Source organism: Phyllobates terribilis, unplaced genomic scaffold, assembly GCF_046119375.1.
Source record: "Phyllobates terribilis strain yellow unplaced genomic scaffold, ASM4611937v1 Scaffold_1__5_contigs__length_1240528914, whole genome shotgun sequence".
Lineage (NCBI taxonomy): Eukaryota > Metazoa > Chordata > Amphibia > Anura > Dendrobatidae > Phyllobates > Phyllobates terribilis.
This window is the reverse complement of record NW_027362761.1, coordinates 268,907,499-268,927,024: the sequence shown is the minus strand read 5'-3', so window position 1 is coordinate 268,927,024 and position 19,526 is coordinate 268,907,499. Positions and strand designations below refer to the sequence as shown.

The 19,526-nt window shown below is 43.9% G+C and overlaps 2 protein-coding genes across 7 annotated transcripts in view; one reads left to right on the top strand and one right to left on the bottom strand.

Annotated features, from left to right (window-relative positions):
- Positions 1 to 7,047, bottom strand: part of SLC8B1 (solute carrier family 8 member B1) — a 30,554-nt gene extending 23,507 nt beyond the window's left edge. For 2 of the 6 annotated variants that reach the window (XM_073672121.1, XM_073672165.1), the window contains exons 1-2: positions 6,910 to 7,041; positions 5,314 to 5,356 (exon numbers count right to left, since the gene is read on the bottom strand). The gene's annotated coding sequence lies outside the window, so the exon portion shown is untranslated. Of the gene's footprint in view, positions 1 to 5,260; positions 5,357 to 5,467; positions 5,601 to 5,841; positions 5,987 to 6,909 lie in introns of those variants that run through there. The other 4 variants (XM_073672156.1, XM_073672137.1, XM_073672128.1 and 1 more) reach the window with 4 other exon arrangements.
- Positions 7,048 to 7,079: 32 nt separating this feature from the next.
- PLBD2 (phospholipase B domain containing 2) overlaps positions 7,080 to 19,526 on the top strand; it is a 30,513-nt gene continuing 18,066 nt past the window's right edge. The window contains exons 1-4 of the mRNA XM_073672176.1: positions 7,080 to 7,391; positions 9,031 to 9,124; positions 13,530 to 13,688; positions 15,566 to 15,666. Coding sequence (XP_073528277.1) covers positions 7,213 to 7,391; positions 9,031 to 9,124; positions 13,530 to 13,688; positions 15,566 to 15,666 — 533 coding nt within the window. The 5' untranslated portion in view covers positions 7,080 to 7,212. The remainder of the gene's footprint in view (positions 7,392 to 9,030; positions 9,125 to 13,529; positions 13,689 to 15,565; positions 15,667 to 19,526) is intronic.

Sequence of the window (19,526 nt, the reverse complement as noted above, 5' to 3'; positions counted from 1 at the left end):
ATGTGCCCACGATGCAGAAATGCTGCACATTTTTTCCGCTTCTCCCTGGCAGGAAAAACACATGCGGTTTTTACATGCGTTTTTCCTGCCAGGTAGAAGAGTTTGTCAAGCGTTTTTGCATGCATTTCTGCATGCGGGTTATCAAGAGCTTTTCCAAGCGATTTTAGCATCACTTGGAAAAGTGCTCGACAACCTGGTCACACTATATAAATCCATGCAACCGGCATAGATTTATATAGTGTGACCAAGTTAGTTAAAGAAAAAAAAAAGAATCGTAAAAAATAAAAAAATAAAAGATTATACTTACCTTCCGATGTCCTCCTGGTGTTTTCTCTGCGGTGTCGTGTCTTGCACTGCTCGCGGTGGTGTGAAGGACCTGCGGTGACGTCATGGCAGGTCCTTCACAACACCGCGACCCATGCAGCAGACCAGACGAAGGGGAGAAAACACTGGGAGGACATCAGAAAGTAAGTATAATTTTTTTTGATTTTAAATTCTTTTTTTTACAGGTTCTATGGTACCCAGGTCTGGATGAGAGTCTCCTCTCCTCCAGACCTGGGTACCATCCGCACATTGAACCGTGTGATATCCGCTTGTGCACATGTAGTGATGCGGATGTCACGCGGTCCAATGCAAGTCAATGGCGGCGATTACGCTGCGTGTCCGCAAAATTAATGGACATGCTGCGGATTTTTGACTGCAGCATAAATGCTGCGGAAAAATCCGTAGCATGGGCATTGACATTGCGGCTTGTCAATGGGGACGGATTACCAAGCGTTTCCCAAGAGTTTACGCTGCGTAAATTCCGCAGCATAAACGCTTGGAAAATGCTTCGTGGGCACACAGCCTTACAAATCGCACATCCCTAGGGCTTTAATATACTACCAGAGCTGTGACTGAGTTACTAACCATACAGCATGCCGATATAGCCAGCTATTCTTCACACTACTGTAAAACCTTTATGCAGGAAAATAATTAAATTCAGTGTTCTGAGCAAGCATAAGGCTTTAGAGGTCAAGGTTGTAATTAGTGATGACCAAGCATGCTCGTTACTCAAGATTTACGAGCATGTTCAGGTGTTTCCCCGAGTATCTTTAGCGTGCTCGGGTGTTGTTTTAGTCACTCTGTGCGCATGATTTGCGACCATTTGACAGCTTTAATACATGTGAGGAATGCATGTTTCTTAGGCATTCCTCACATGTATAAAAGCTGTCAAACAGTCGGAAATCATGCGCACGGAGTGACTAAAACATAACACCCGAGTACGCTGAAGATCCTCGGCGAGAACCCGAGCATGCTCACTGAAAGGGTTAACAGAACATAATCGATCATCACTAGTTGTAAAATCAGATTCGCTTACTAACTGATGCACTATATCACACACTGATGCTCTTGGACAATAAAAAAAGTCCTCAGTGTCAGCATTATTGGTGGACAATATTTAAAAGGAGTTGACCAGGATTTGTTAAAATTGACTGATAGCAGGTAAATATAATTACTTATGTGGTTAATGACCGCTGCCACCACTCATGGTCTTGCAGGAAATCCGCACTGGCGACCCGTGTGGGAGTCCTCATAAGACATTATATGGACAGGGATTGGTATGGGCTGCTGGTCAGTGAGCTCAGAGGTCTGATCGTGAAGGACACAAGTGTTTAGTTAGGGTCAGACAGACCAAATGTTATTTTGAGCTGTGATGTACTTTGTTGATAATGGCAGTTCCCACATAACGTACTTAGACCTCCCGCATTTACACTGAATATCACTGCTAAAAAAAAGGTGTGTGTAAAAAGCACATTTCACCCTTTGCACGGCAGATAGTGTTTAACTTGCACCTACATCCGCAGCATAAATGGATATGGGTGGGGGGAATCCCAGACCTGCAGCTCCTGCCAATTTATGCTGCAGATATATTTCACAACATGTTCATGAGATTTCTTAAAACCTCATGCACATTGCTGGCACTGTAAAAGTCAGCAGATTTTCTACAGGTGAACTTTTGCACCATGGAAACTTAATTTAAGACTGGTTGCAACCAACTTTAGGCTAAATCACTGTTGGAGTGGAAGGGCTTTTTTTTTTTATCGTATGCCAATTCAGAGAATGAATTGCTCTTTAAGTGGTCTATGCAAATTGCCTCTTCAGAGAGGAAGAGGACTAGAACCCTATTGCGCCATCTGTTGGAAGCAGCAATCCTACAAGTCACAATCAACCCTTTAACAAGCCGTGCAATATGACTTCTGATTTGGCTTTTATCCAAAGTCATATTGCAAGGTTCATTAAAAGGGTCGATTGTGACTTGTAGGATTGCTGCTTCCAACAGGTGGCGCAATAGGGTTCTAGTCCTCTTCCTCTCTGAAGAGGCAATTTGCATATTTAATTTCCCAGAGAAGCATTGCATGGCAAATAAGCCCCCTTACATTGGCATGCCAAGGCTGGTATGTCACTCTCCACGAGGAGAAACGTTACCCCTTGGACCTTCAAGTTGTCACAACACAGAATTTGTTTCTATACTCTACCTGTAGGAAATGGATGTCTGTGCACATGGCTCGTTATTTGGTGCAGCTCTCAATAATCAGGTCAGTAACGAGTGCTGGTTGGAATGGCTGCTTCTTGAAGAGCTACCTCACAAGTATAAGTGTATAATGGACATTCCAGGCATAGCAAGATCCATAGACCAATGCTTAACAGGTCTAACTTACGTCATTGCCTGTTAAGTCCTGGAAAGGACACACTGCCACGTTTGTGGTTTCAATAACAATGCTTAACATGGGGTTAATGAAAAAAAAATCCCAATACACATTGGTGTCTTGAGTAAATTGGGTGTAAAGAGAGTACAGCAGGCTAAGCCATAGAAAGCACAGCCAAGTCACCCGTCCTCCAGCATTTCCAGACGCTGCACTAAGGTATGTAATACAGGTTACATTATGCATCTTTGGTCGGAGACATTGCATTTCTTAAAGCAAAAAGCTGCCATTAAATTAGAAATGCAATTTCTGGGTTTGGGGGTTTCAGAACAAGCTAAGGAGGTTTATTATTATACAAAGCCAGTGTCTGACTGTGGAGTCTATGTATTGTTTTGCAAGGATGACAGCCATGCAGGGAATTTTTTTTTTTTCATTAGACAAAGTAATTAACAGCCATGACAAGTCAGTAGACATGTCACAACACCGCACGGGTTCAGGCGCTGAGGTGCCCACTTATGCACTTAGAATTTCTACAGAGAGGTAAATAGCTTCTGTGTAAACATACAAACACTCTAAAATGTATAAACTTTAATCCAATATTTTAAAAAACAGCAAAGTCCCATATGTTCAGACTAGAAGAATTGTCACCCAATAGTGACCTACTTAGAAACCAGTGCCCCTATGGGACTATTTTAGCACATATATAAAGGTAGTAAGGATGCAATTAATATAATACGTAAAATAAAAGCCTTATCTCACCCTATTTGTAGCCTATACTGATACTACCTGCCATGGCGGTTGGCACCCTAGATAACTGTGAGGAGCTGCCCACTTACTTTTCCCAGCAACGGACCACCATTTTTGCCAATATTATTGTGATTTATTAGTGATTTACTTGTTATGTTTTATATAGTGCTGCTAACGTGTCAGTGTGTGCACTAGATTCACTTGTAAAATGTCCAGCATTCTACTAATCTATATCTCAGGAGTATCTAACCATTGTTCCAACAGCCAATAATCTCATTATGTGTGCGTAGATTGTAGACACAGTGGAGCCATCACCACAGGGGGTCTTACATGCAGTCTCAGATGAAGGCTTCTAGAATATTCTTCATTGTTTTTAGCCAACAGTAAATGCTTAAGGGGGAGGGTGATCACTTCTGACCTGGGAAGGGACTGATCCCAGTGAAAGAGAGGAGAGTCATGTTTTAGGAAGAGTTGTGTGGAAGGATTGAAGGAAGAGGATGGAAGCCATGGACTTGGAAGGATGGGTGGATAAACATGTTACCATAATGGATTATGTCGTTTGAATTTAAACTTTCTTAAAAGGGCTGCTACTACTGGATACCTGTGCTTTCTTTGTTTTATCTGCCATCTAGAGCAGGGTTCCCCAACTCCAGTCCTCAAGGCCCACCAACAGGTCATGTTTTCAGGATTTCCTTAGTATTACACAGGTGATAATTGCATCACCTGCACAGGCAATAATTCCATCACCTGTGCAATACTAAGGAAATCCTGAAAACATGACCTGTTGGTGGGCCTTGAGGACTGGAGTTGGGGAACCCTGATCTAGAGGATCATGGACTGTGGCTACAGATTATACTGGCTGGAGATACGAAATCTGTGGGCCAACCAAAAGTTGGGAGACAGCGAGTATGGCCTTATACAAAGCCAGTGGAACTACTGAACCCAGATTGGGAATTTGAGGACTGAGAGAACTGTATTTTGGCCATTTACCTGGAATTGCTTTATTACCATGGCTGTGATCAATAAAATATTGTTGCATCATTAACCTGCCTAGGTGATTACTTACAACGAATTTGGCCTTGAGGCAATACGAGATAAGTTACAATATCAGGTTTTGCTTATATTTATCTATATGTATCTTAGTTTAGTGCTGTTCCATGTATTAGAGGAAGCAGTCACCTCTTTTGCTGTGTATAGCTCACCCAATAGGGCAGAACAGGGAAAGAGGGACAGCCGCCGAGGAACAGGGGCACCAAATTCTCTATCTAGGGTGCCAACCCCCATGGCAGGTAGTATCAGTATAGGCTACAAACAGGGTGAGATAAGGCTTTTATTATACGTATTATATAAAGGTAGTAAGGATGCAATTAATAATATATGTGCTAAAATAGTCCCATAGTGGCACTGGTTTCTAAGTAGGTCACTATTGGGTCACAATTCTTCTAGTCCAAACATATGGGACTTCGGTGTTTTCTAAAATATTGGATTAAAGTTTATACATTTTAGAGGTTTTTTTGTATGTTTGCACTTAGAAACATTGCGTCCTGCCACACCTAGCACCCCCATAAGGATTTTGCTGCCGAAAGGTTTTCAAGCCATATGTCTCCTATCAGTGTCTCACTATTAGACACGGAAGAAGTACTCAGAAAATAAATGTTAGCAGTTTCTACAGGTCAACAGCAAATATGCCAAAAAGTTTTGAGTAGTCAGTAGAGCGTTCAATGGCGTTTACCCGACTGAAGGGCCCTTAAATCAAAGAGAAAGATCTGGGACGTTTCAACGAGAAGATATTTTATGCTGATCGATTATACAGAATATATATTCACCCGAGTCACCGCATTACAACTCGATCAGGTTTGATCTCAGCGCAGAGACTTACGACTGTAAGGTGCTTGGGTCTTCTGAGTGATGAATGGAGAACACTAGGAAGGGAATGAAAACATGATTATTAGTGCAAATGTCTGGAAATGGGCATCCTGTAAGCAGCTTCCTCCGGTGCATAATAATATTTGGCTCTACATAGGAACACATACCTGGTGCTGTGTTGGTCAAGTGGTGCCAGTCTCAGAATACCCTTTAAACAATGTGCTTATGTGGTGGCCATTTCACAGACAGGGAATCAGGGCTCCAAAAAGCAGCATTAGCACTGACTCCCAACATACCAGTCTAGGATATATAGTACAGAAGCATAGGTAATAGGGCCGCCGCAACCGCATAATAAAAATGGGCACAACATAGTGGCGAAATAAATCCTCCCACACTCTGTACTGTGTTCCCCGCCCATCCCTTTTAATGGATATTATACAGCACTTTACAAATCCCGCTCCCATTGGGGCTCACTATCTGAACTATCCATCAGCATATCTGGATGTAAGCTGCAGTCCCACAGTCTACAAGGTATACTCACATCCTGGTGTATAGATCCCATCACACAAGAGTGCAGTCAGTATTACAAAACCTGGCGATATTAACGCCACAGTATTTCCCAACTGGGCTAAATGGTTCCAGCAGAATCAGTTGTTTGTATATCTATTACCTGCTTCCAATAAGTGCTTAGCTCAGTCTATCAGGAAACGTAGAGGAATTTAGAGGAAATGGGTCACAACACTGGTAACACCAGATCTATACAGGAAATCTCCACAGACATGTACAGCAGTGTTCACACAGCCCTGCAGCCGTTAGCGGTGCACCACTCACACATCGCTAGAACAGAGCAGGGTTTGGGTAAGTGATTGTTCTGGCAAGTGGCGCTTTTTGGCCCAATGACAAAAGGGGCAAATTGCAAGTGAGTGGGGTAGTCCAGATTAATTTCACCCCCCGTGATATGGACACGACACTATTCGGATGAGCCTCGCCACACAATGGGTGTACAAGAGAAAAGAATCATCATACAGATGACTATTTTCTATCTGCTTGTCTGAACCCAACCAGTTGGACAGGAAGATCAGCTGCTGCTGGGCTTAGGAGCAGAGGACAAGGCTCTTAGAGGGATTCACAATGTATTTTAGTTACATACCCAGCATGCTGCAAGAGGAACATTTTATTATAGAGCACACCGGCATATGCTTCTTCTGCTGCTCCTCTTCCTTGGTCATTCATCAGCCTCATTCTTCGGTTTAGCCTCAGGCACGTGACTGCTGCAGCCAATCACTGACTGTTACTACCAGTGATTGGCCGCAGTGGTCACATGTCCACACACCAGCTGGTACTTGCTGTACAGAGCCAGGCTCTCTCTATCAGCAAGTGAGCGACCATTGTCCATGAGGGAAACCAAGACAGGAGGGACGTTCCCGACCTTTATTATTAGCGGTGTGTACGTGTCCAAAGCGCCCTGCACAACTACGGGGGAATGGCGGCTATGTCACTATGCACACTGCCTGTCAGGGCTCTGGGAAAGCTGGGTGACCAGACCTTACCAAGCAGTGAACCAGGAGCCGACCCCCGGCTGTGCTGCACCCTCAGGCGGGCACATTACCTGCACTATGGCGCCTCAGACCCCTGCGCACATGTCTCAGCGGCAGCAGTAGATGGTCCCCGCGCACAGCAAGCAGCTCTGCCTGATCAGCTGACCCACAGACTCTTGAGCCAACACGCCCCGCCCACAGCACGTGTCTCGTGGAAGGGGCGTGGTCTATTTAAAGCCCCGGTACGGTAATAGAAGAAGCCAGCACTCTCAGGACCCGCAGCTATGTACATGTAAGAGGTTAACCCGAGGCTCCTCCCCGCAGGTGTCAGCTGACTGCCTACTTCACGTGACTTTGGACCCCAGAGCACAGAGATGGCCGCTTGGGTTTCGCTGCTGCTGCTTGTAGTCCTGTCCCCCTCTGTGGGGCGGGCGCAGAGCTCGGAGGTGTCCGTCATCCTGGACGCGGCCACCGGGAAGCTCAGCACTGTGCCCGAGAGGAGGACGGACGCGGTGGCATGGGCTGTGCTCAAAGACACCATCGGGGAGAACGGGTGAGTGAGTGAGTGAGGGGGATGGGCAGAGTTCTCACCCTAGTGCCATCAGGCTCAGGAAAGGGGGCACTAGGCTTGTGCCCTGACCTACAGGCAGGTGGGCACAGGACACTAACCGGAGATCTGGAAAATAACTATTAGTGCCAGGCAAATGTGCACTCGCCTGTGCTACCTGTAACTCCCTACAGGCCGCCCTCGCGTGTGGGGTGGGGCCGCCCTCGCGTGTGGGGTGGGGCCGTCATTCACTGCTTTGTTTTGCTGTTTCAATACAATCAGTGTTTTATCAGCAGGAGATTATCGCTACAGGACAAGTTGGCACGTGCAGGGTAGTCCAGCCACCCCCAGCATCTCTGTCACTATACACTACAGGAAGCTGTGATGTAGGTGGAGTTACACAGGGCTGAACATTCTGAGCTCCGCTAGATTTGCAGCAGAGAAAACTGTTATTCTTTCACAACTTCTGCACCCAATAAACTGATACATTGCAAGAATCAGGGTCTGTCTCCCTACAATAGCAAAAACCTGCTGACCGATTCCCTTTAAAGGGCTTGTCCAATATTTAGAACATCAGTACAAAGGGGAATGAGACAATTAAAAAACCCGCTAGATGCAATATCTTATCTATTAGAATCCCATCTACATGTATCTCCATGCATTAGGGGTTTTCTCGCCAGCAACTTACTGAAAAATGGATGATCATTGAGGTGGGACATCGTGAGGATGAGGGTCCCATGTTCCCTGTGTGACTGGAGCAGTAGTGAGCATGTGTCCACTGCTCTATTGACTTTTTATGGAAGCAGTGGTCAGATGTGAATGGGGCGATGGTCAGTCATGTGCACGACCGCTCTGTGAATGGGACTCATTCCTGGGATCAGTGGGGTCCCAGCAGTCAGACCCCCTCCGATCTTACTGTGGACTGGTGATAATGTTATTTAAAGGATAATCCCATTAATAACTGATACAATTATACATAATCATTTCCTCCCCCTCCCCGTGTATGTGTAGTGGTTAACTCCCTGGATAAAGATGCCATGAGTTGGGCACTTGAAGTGGAGCTGTGCTCCCATCACATGACTGGAATTTGGTCTCTGCCGTCTTTTCAGATCGTCTTTCCCAGTACTGTGTACCCCTGACTTGTGTCTCCTGAAGGAAGAGCGGGCACGTTGCCCCCACACACAAAAACAGATTTATTTCCATCAGATGTCTCGCCTTGCAGCTGCTTTTTACAGAAATTACTTCTGCCTCAATGAAATTACTAAAATGAGACTTATTTGGTGCAGTTCCCGATCCACTAACTGCCCTGTGCCCCCTCTATAAGCTGTGCAGTGCAGGGGGCTCCCGAGCGGTCACTGTGCCCACCCGCATCTGATGCTCAGTGCTTCGCCTTGTGACGTTACTCTATCATTATATAATGTTTATTAATAAAATAGGAATTGGAGCGTGGGAGGGCAGGGGAGGGGGGCTGTAAAAGCATTTTAAGGAAGCCACAGCAGCAGAAGTAGATCACATTTGCCTCAAACATGGATATTTAAGGAAGTGAGAATTTATTTTTGTTCTTAAACGGAAGTATAACTTGGGAACTAAACAGGACCCGGATGTACGGCCTCCATGTGGTTATGCTGTTCTTTTCTCTCCCCAGGTGGGCAATTCTCGAGTTACAGAGCAATGACAAGTATAATGATAGCATCCAGGCCTATGCGGCGGGGGTGGCGGAAGCAGCGGTTACACAGCGGGTAGGTGTCATGGATGTGCTCTTCTGGAGTATAACCAGATCTGCTATTATACTTCTATCATTATATGCTATCATTCAGCCGGCAGCTATCTCTGCCGCCTCCCACTCGGCTCCGCCGAACCTTCCTGTGTCCTCCGAGAAAGCCGCTCATGTCCGACTCCTCTGACTGTGGGTTATCTCTTCGCTGAACAGAAGAATCAGCCATTGACGTTCCAAAGGCCAGACCCTTCTCTCCCCTGACACCATCTGGTGGGGGGAGTCGGGAGGCCCCCTTATGCATTAGCTGGTCGGCCTTTCATCTGTGGGGACCTTAAAGGTAACCTATCAGCATGATTTAGCAATGTAAAGATGGCGGCGCAGGCACAGAAAGAGATCTCGGCTCAATGACATCCTGTAGAAATGTAATTGAGCAGAGATCTAAATCTGTGCATGCTCCACCACCAGTGCCATTTGTTTGATCTCTCGGTGGTCTTCAATCTGTGCATGCGCCTCCCACAGCAAGGATGGTGTCATTGCAAAGTTTTAAGCAGTTAAGTCATTGACAAAGCAGTGACCTGTCATACAGACACCAGAGGGGCCATGACAGGAGCCGAAGACCCTTCCCACCATCCCGTCCCTAAGCACCTAAAAGTGAATTACCCAAAAAGTTCAAATGTGGATAAAAGAACAACCACAAAGCAGATTTCTTCACTAAAGGTATAAAGTTAATCTGTATAACAGCACCATTATGGTCATGCTTTCATTTATATTGCTAAATCATGCTGATGGGTTTCTTTAAAGCTCCAAGTCAGACCAGCTGTTCAGACGTTGATAATGCTTTGATAATTGTAAAATATGTATTTCCACTTTTTGCACATGACAATGTCAATGGGTTTTTATTTTGAAGCCTTAGGGCTCCCATCCACATTAGATCAAAGTCAGCTGAACCCTGGTATCAGCATGATTGGCCACCAGTCAAATGTGTGTGGTCCTCTCGACTGATGGGGTCAGAGGGGTCAAGGATCCAGGATGGCTGATTTCAGATTGCTGATCCTTGTGTTCTCCCAAAGATAAACCGACGTCAGAGGAATATGGCAGAAGGTCTGTCAGAGAACACCGAATTGTTCAGCAAAGCCGAGCTCTTGTTAGTGAGGGATTTGGGAGAGAGAACTTCCGTATAGCCATCATTCTTCTCCCAGCTACCTTGTGTGTGGGGGGATTTAGACACTGTCTTGCTATGTTGTGCTCTATGCAGCACCTTATTCCATGGAAGCAATGGCATAAGGAAGGTTACCTCAGTAACGATGGTATGCAGTTGAATCTTCCACAGAAAATGTGTTATGTGAATTCTGACATGTAAGGGTATCCTCCCCTGCAGGGCAGTCACCGAGGGAACTGCCTGACCATCAGGTACCGTACGTGCATCCCATTCTAGATGATAGGACCAAAGCTTGATAAAGGCTGTCAGATGGACGGTTGCCATGGTGACTGTCCTACCAGTGTCTCTCCGCACCCCATGTCAGGTCAGTGAAAGTCAGAGGCGCATATGTAGGGGCATATATGTGACTCCATGTAGCACCGGCTAGTACTGGTAGTGCAGATGCTCCACAGAAGTGATTGGAGCTGAGCTCCTGTACCACCCACAACCTGTGGATGGATGTGGCACGGTCTGTCTGCCAGAGAACGTCCGATTTTCTAATTCTAGACAAACTTTACCTTTTTTTCTCTGAACAATGTCCTATCAAAAACATAACAATAGAAATGAATAGAAAGCTGCTCCATCATATCACATGATAGATGGCCGATATGTTTGTTACATGTACTTGACTACGGTCTATAAATATTCAGCACTCGTGCTCCATACGGAGGAGCATACACCCTCCTACCTCTAATGGGGAGGAACGGGGAACTTACTGTGAGGAAACATGACATTTGTGACATAATGTGTCTGCAGTATTGGTCCACAGATTACGCCCCACTGACCTTTCCAGGATAGCTCCAGCTGCCTCATATGTTGCACAATACGAGTAGTATTAAAGGGATTTTTAAGTTTCAACCCAAATCCATGTACCTTGTTAGGGCACATGGACACCATAGTAGCTGGCACATATAGTTGAAACCAGAAGTTTACATACACTATATAAAAAGACACACATGCATGTTTTTCTCAATATTTGACATGAAATCAGAATAAACCTTTCCCGTTTTAGGTCAGTTAGGATTACCATAATTTTTAATATTTGCCAAATAGCAGAATAATGAGAGAGAATGTTTTAAGGCATTTTTATTACTTACAGCAAAGTCAAAGGTTTACGTACACTAAGATTACTATGCTTTAAACAATTCTGGACTGCCCATATGATGTCATGTGTTTGGAAGCTTCTGGCAATATCTGAGTTCATTAGAAACACACATATGGATTTATTTTAATGCACACCTGAAACACACTGCTTCTTTGTGTAGCATCATGGGAAAGTCTAAAGAAATCAGCCAATATATCAGGAAGAGAATTGTGGACTTGCACAAGTCTGGCTCATCCTTGGGTACAATTTGGGTACAATTTCAAGATACCTGAAGGTGCCTCGTTCATCTGTACAAACAATTATATGCAAGTACAAACAAGATGGGAATATCCAGCCATCATACTGATTAGGAAGGAGACTGGTTCTGTGTCCCAGAGATGAACATGCTTTGGTCCAACATTTGCTTTTGTCCTTGGGTTGATATGCACAAGGCCTTGTGAAGATGATGGCGGAAGCTGGTAAGATTGTGTCAATATCCACAGTGAAACGAGTACTGTATCAACATGGGCTGAAAGGCCACCCTGCCAGGAAGAAGCCATTACTCCAAAAGAAACATAAAAAAGCCAGATTAATGTTTGCAAATGCACACAGGAACAAAGACCTTAATTTTTGGAGACATGTCCTGTGGTCTGATGAAACAAAAATTGAACTTTTGGGCATAATGACCGTCGTTACTTTTTTAGGAAAAAGGGAGAAGCTTGGAAGCCTAAGAACCCCATCCCAACTGTGAAACACGGGGGTAGCAGCATCATGTTGTGGGGTTGTTTTGCTGCAGGAGGGACTGGTGCACTTCACAAAATAGATGGCGTCATGAAAAAAGAAGAATATGTGGCAATACTGATGCAACATCTCAAGACATCAGCCAGGAAGTTAAAGCTTGGGCGGAAATGGGTCTCCAAATGGACAATGACCCGAAGCATACTGCCAAAATGGTAACAAAGTGGCTTAAGGATAGTAAAGTCAATGTTTTGGAGTGGCCATCACAAAGCCCAGATCTCAATCCTATTGAAAATTTATGGGCAAAGCTGAAAAGGCAGGTGCGAGCAAGGTGACCTACAAACCTGGATCAGTTACACTAGTTTTGTCAGGAGGAATGGGCCCAAATTCTGACCAACTATTGTGAGAAGCATGTGGAAGGATATCCCAAATGTTTGACCCAAGTCATTCAGTTTAAGGGCAATGGTACCAAATACTAACGAAATGTATGTAAACTTTTGACTTTGCAGTAAGTAATAAAAATGCCTTAAAACATATATTCTGTCTGTCGGTCTGTCTGTCTCTCTCATTATTCTGGCATTTGGCAAATATTAAAAATTATAGTAATCTTAATTGACCTAAAACGGGAAAGGTTTATTCAGATTTCATATCAGATATTGAGAAAAACATGCATATGTCTTTTTTTTTTAAATTTTTTTTATATAGTGTACATAAACTTCTGTCACGGGTGTGTCAGAGCTGACAGTTGCCCTGCAGTTGCTTGCAGGAGGTCTCTACATTTGGCATTACAGACATCATCTTAGAGGCTGGCTGTCTCTAGGACCCAGCGGCTATCTCCCTATGGCTAATTAGCTCCCTGGCCTGGGTGTATAAATACCTGGTGTGTCTGAGAGGGCGGTGCCGGCGATATTCATTACTACTTGTGAGGCTTTAGCAAGAGCAGTACTTCATCCTCTCTGGAGCTTGAGGCTGTGTGCGCATTTGGCTGGCGTCATCTAAAGCTAAGCAATCCCCACCCCTGTTTGTCTACCCTTGTTGTCTATAGAGTTTAGTGGAGATAAACTAGTGCTCATCTCCTCCCTTCCCCTTCCCTAGCCTTAGCCTTACGCCAGGGAAAGTCAGGGCGACGCACGCGTGCAGCGATTAGTGAAGAGCCAATATAGGGACGGTAGTTGAGACAGGTTGACACTAGACCAGACCCCTTTCCCTAGTGTCTGGGCTCCCTTTCCCTCTTCCCTTTGTGTTGCACTAGTCTTTCCCACACCCTGCAATATCAAGACTAATGGTGTAGGTCTGTTGCATTACAGAAGGGCGAGCAGAGAAATTCGAGAGGCAAGTATCAAAGACCAGGAGCCTGAAGAAAGACATTTGCTTATTTGTTGTAAATGTCTGCATATCTGTTTGCAGCTTATCTACATGCATTGGATGAACACAATGGTTGGTTACTGTGGTCCATATAAGTACCAAACTCCATACTGTGAAAGGCTGAGGAACTACCTAGAGGCCAATTTAGCCTGGATGCAGGAACAGATGGAGAAGGAGCAAGATCAGGAGTACTGGCACCAGGTAAGATAAAGATGGCAACATCAGGCTATAAACCATAAGGGAGAAGTGTAAACTATACAGCACTATGGAATATGTTGCTGCTATGTAATCAGTGAGAAATAAATAACTAAATATATCAGGGGTCTCAAACTTGGCTGGGCATATGGGCCACACATAGAAAAAATGTGAAGGCCACATTCTCTGCAGGGCGAGATTACATTTTTAGTAATGCTATATTTTTTTTTGTATACACCTTTTTGATCTTTTTATTTTTTTTTTTAAAAACATTTTGGCTTTATTTTATGCTTTTGAAAGGCAGTTTAATAGCTTTGGTCATTATGGGTGCGGTGATAATAAATGTGCACTTTTTTGTTTTACTTCAGTTTATACATAAAACCTCATTTTTAGTGTAAAAAAAAATCATACTTTATTTTGATTATTTTTTTACAATTTATTTCCTTTTTGGGTCCCCTAATTTGCCACATACAGTAATATTGTCTTACAATTAGCACCATATGGCAATTCTGACCAACATCTTGTAGTAATGTGCCCATCCTGGTCCTCCTCTTGTAGTAATGTCCCCATCTTGTAGTAGTGTCCCCCATCCTGGTCCCCATCTTGTAGTAGTGTCCCCCTTCCTGGTCCTCCTCTTGTAGTAATGTCCCCATTCTGGTCAGCATCTTTCCCCAATTCTGCCACACTTCTCATACACGTTAAGAAAAAAAAAAAAAAATCCTTCTCGCCTGACCTCCGCTCCCTTGTCTTCTCCTCCGCAGCCTCGGCGGTGCATGGCAGTGACATCACACGCTGCCTACGCCGGCCTGCCGACATAAACTGCTGGGCTCTGATTGGCTGGTGGGTCATATTGGTATTGTGACGCAGAGATATTTTGTCTGCGCCGCGATACATTTAATTTGAATGCATCCAAGGATTGCTGATGTCGGCGGGCCCCAGGACCGGGCCGCAATTATCACGGGAGCACCAGTGCCTGCGAGCCACATGAAGCAGTCTCGGGGGCTACATGTGGCCCGCAGGCAGCGTGTTTGAGACTCCTGATATAGTTGGTCTTTACTCTAAAGATGCTGGAGAGAAGTAGCCAGGCAATCCCTGACGTGCCAGTAACTGTTTAGCTTTATTACAAAGTAGCCTTATAGCCCACCCAGAATGACAAAGGTAATACAGTAGGAAATGTGTGAATTTTAAAGTGGTCTTCCCCTTTCAGAAAACTTTCCTGCTGGCTCAGTTCATTGTAATAACACAAGCCACACTTTGCTTCCCCTCCCCCAGTTCAGTGCTTCCTCTCTGGCAATTATATATCTGCTGCAGCGGTGATGTCACTTCAGAGGCTTGGCTGATATCAGTGGCTCATGCCATCATCCTCAGTGATTGTCTGCAGCTCTGTTGATGTGATGTCAACACTGCAACCAAACAGAGGCCAGGGCAGTGTCAGAGACACAGTGCTGGACCTGGGGAAGGTGAGTAAAGTCCAGCTTCCCCGCCCCCAGTGAACTGAACTAGCAGAAAAAAGTTCTGAAAGGGACACTCCCTTAGTGCTGTGTTTCTCCTGCAATCGGCCTAGTATTCAAGCCATGGGGGGTTCTAAATCCAATTAGCTATAGTGTATGACTTGGTTACTCTGGTAAATTACACCAAACTGAACATGTCCTGAAAGTGTCCCTGTCCCAGTGGCAATGAGTTCACACTGATAGAACAGGTAGAACAGGCTTTTACCGTAATCTTGTCATAATATAATTGTTCATAAAAGGACGCAGGACAGTCGCCCGTCTGCAGTTCTCCTCAGTTCTGCCTCTTTGACAGCATGCAGCGCAGTGAGCAGGGCCTAATATCTTTTAATACAAACTGTTTTTGTTTAATAAAAAGTGAATTTGCATTTGCAGGTCCGTCTGGCGCTGCTGCAACTGAAAGGTCTGGAGGACAGCTATGGCGGCCTCATCTCCTTTCCCCAGAAAGAGTTCACCCTTAGTCCCTTCGGGTTCCTGTAAGTTTTCAAGCTTAAGAATATATAATGGTTGGACTTTGCACCTTTGCACTGTACAACAGTCCGCCAGAGCATACTAGACACAGCCAGTGCCCTGATAAAAAGCATTCATGTAATGAAGTCATATGTTGCTCCTCAAGATGTACCTGTCATTTCACAAAAAATTATCAAAGATCGTGTGTGTATATAACACACACACACACACACACACACACACACACACTGTTCAAAAAAATAAAGGGTACACTCAAATAGCACATCCTAGATTTGAATGAATGCAAAGCAGTCATCAAAGCAAAAGGTGGCTACTTTGAAGAACCTAGAATATAAGACCTATTTTCAGTTGTTTCACACTTTTTTGTTAAGTATATAATTCCACTTGTGTTAATTCATAGTTTTGATGCCTTCAGTGTAAATGTACAATTTTCATAGTCATGAAAATACAGAAAAATCTTTAAATGAGAAGGTGTGTCCAAACTTTTGGTCTGTACTAATAGATTCACACAAAAACAGGATTTTGGACGAGACAGTAAATACAGAATTTAATAAACTAGAGGAATGTTTAAACAATGTTAATATTTTGACACCTACTGTTCTCTCGTCCTGACCAGGGACTGCAATTTTGTCCCTAACCAGGACTTCAACCTTTTTCAAACAATACTTTACATACAGTGCCTACAAGTAGTATTCAACCCCCTGCAGATTTAGCTGGTTGACACATGCGGAATTAACTTGGCATTGTGACATTTGTACCGTAGATCAGCTTGGAAGTGGGAAATGCACTGCAGCAAATTTTTTTTTTTTTTTTTTTTTAAAACGTAAAAAGTTAATTCAGAGTGTCATTTATTATTCAACCCCTCAAACCACAAGAATTCTGTTTGGTCCCCCTAAAGTATTAAGAAGTAGTTCAGGCACCAAGAATAATGAGCTTCACATGTGTGGATTAAAGATCTCTTTTGCCAGCCTTTTCTGACTATTTAAGACCATCCCCAAACTTGTGAACAGCACTCAGACATGGTCAACATGGGAAAGACAAAGGAGCATTCCAAGGCCATCAGAGACAAGATCGTGAAGGGTCACAAGGCTGGCAAGGGTTACAAAACCCTTTCCACGGAGTTGGGCCTACCTGTCTCCACTGTTGGGAGCATCATCCGTAAGTGGAAGGCTTATGGAACTACTGTTAGCCTTCCACGGCCTGGACAGCCTTTGAAAGTGTCCTCCCGTGCCGAGGCCAGGCTTGTCCGAAGAGTCAAGGCTAACCCAAGGACAACAAGGAAGGAGCTCCGGGAAGATCTCATGGCAGTGGGGACATTGGTTTCAGTCAATACCATAAGTAACGTACTCCACCGCAATGGTCTCCGTTCCAGACGAGCCTGTATGGTACCTTTACTTTCAAAGCATCATGTCAAGGCTCGTCTACAGTTTGCTCATGATCACTTGGAGGACTCTGAGACAGACTGGTTCAAGGTTCTATGGTCTGATGAGACCAAGATCGAGATCTTTGGTGCCAACCACACACGTGACTTTTGGAGACTGGATGGCACTGCATACGACCCCAAGAATACCATCCCTACAGTTAAGCATGGTGGTGGCAGCATCATGCTGTGGGGCTGTTTCTCAGCCAAGGGGCCTGGCCATCTGGTCCGCATCCATGGGAAGATGGATAGCACGGCCTACCTGGAGATTTTGGCCAAGAACCTCCGCTCCTCCATCAAGGATCTTAAGATGGGTCGTAATTTCATCTTCCAACAAGACAACGACCCAAAGCACACAGCCAAGAAAACCAAGGCCTGGTTCAAGAGGGAAAAAGTCAAGGTGTTGGAGTGGCCTAGTCAGTCTCCTGACCTTAACCCAATTGAAAACTTGTGGAAGGAGCTCAAGAATAAAGTCCACATGAGACACCCAAAGAACCTAGATAACTTGGAGAAGATCTGCATGGAGGAGTGGGCCAAGATAACTCCACAGACCTGTGCCGGCCTGATCAGGTCTTATAAAAGACGATTATTAGCTGTAATTGCAAACAAGGGTTATTCCACAAAATATTAAACATAGGGGTTGTATAATAATTGACCCACACTTTTATGTTTAAAATTTAATAAAATTCAACTGAGCAACATAACTTTTTGGTTTGTAAGATTTATGCTTCTGTTCATAAAACCTACTCTCGTTTGCAGTTTGAAGGCTCTAACTTATTTGCATCTTATCAAACCAGCTAAATCTGCAGGGGGTTGAATACTACTTGTAGGCACTGTAGATCATTTTGTATGAGCTCTGACTGTGAAAAAACATTTATTTTCCAGTGATACTGATGTTTTGATTAATGATTGTGAATTTAACAATTTATTGTTTCAGCAACAAAATGCTTTAGTTGCGCCTAATAATTTAGAAAAGGAAAGCTATAACAATATTATGGTAGATATTGAATCGATACAGTTTAAAACTGCAAATCCTACATATTGCCCATTAAAATCTCAGGATCTTGCATTAGACACTTCTCAAACTGCGGTTGAGAGAGCTCATGCATGAAAAATCTAGAAATAAATGGCAAAGAAGTCTATCCCGTTCATATATCACTGCCATTCAGTCACTTAAAAACAATAAAAATGTTATTAAAAAATCTGACAAAACCACGTGAACAGGGGTCACGGATAGTAATATTTACTGTGCACAGGTTTATAACATCTTGGATAATAATACAACTTATAAACATGTTAATAATCCCATGCTTGATTGCACTATAGTGTTAAATTACTTGAGATGGGAGAAAACTTGGGGGTTTTAACACCCAAAAATTGAAGAATTATTACTACAACATCCAATTGTGCCAATCTTTCATGTACTTCCCAAGAGCCAAAAAGAGATTTCACCCCCATCCCCCCCCCCCCCCCACACACACACACACACACACACACACACACACACACACACACACACACACACACACACACACACACACACACACACTTACGGCCATTGGAATAGGGTCCCTCAATGAACATCTGAGTTGCTGGGTGGATGATACCAGGTTTTTTAAAAGAAACACTAAAGCCGTTGTAAATGATAGGGTACCATTTCATGTCAGCTATAACTATAGTTTTCTTGCGATGTGGTAAATCTTTATCAAATATGCCGCATACTTTAGCCCTAAATGGATTAGAACATCATCTCCACAAATATGGCAAATACGGAAATGATATTAAAAATTCATCATATCTGCTACAAAGTATTTATTATCACACACTTTTATTCTCATTTAGTGGAGTTTTTTGTACAGTTGGAAGGAGCGCCAATGGGATCATGTTTTTCACCTTCTTTGGCTATCTTGCATGTGGCATGGTGGGAGGAATTTTTTACTTATTCTAATGATCCTTTTTTTTTTTTTTTATCGGCCGTTGTTTGGTATGGCCACTATGTCGATGACCTCCTCATTATATGGAATGGCGACTGTCAGGATGACGCCGGCGAGATCATACAATATCCCACTGCTGACACCAATTTGTCAGGGATTATGCACACGCATGATCCCGATTACTCACTACGTAGCTATCGGCAATCGAGCAGTGAGCATATGGCGTACACACCTCCGAATTCCAGCGCATGGAATATGTTTATATGCCCCCGTACGATCACTGGAAGCTTCACGATAACCCAGTTATGATTTGCTGCCACCACCAATCAGTTTTATTATTTTAAAAGATATAAAATCCACTACAGGCCTGATTGGACACCTGCTTTCTGGTATCGTATATGGCTTCGGGGGAGGAACGATTACAGAACAGAAGAAACAGGACTGTTAAATTTTGTATTTAATCCAAAGGGAGGCAGTGTTTATGAAAAATATGTAAAAGATTTTACAAAGG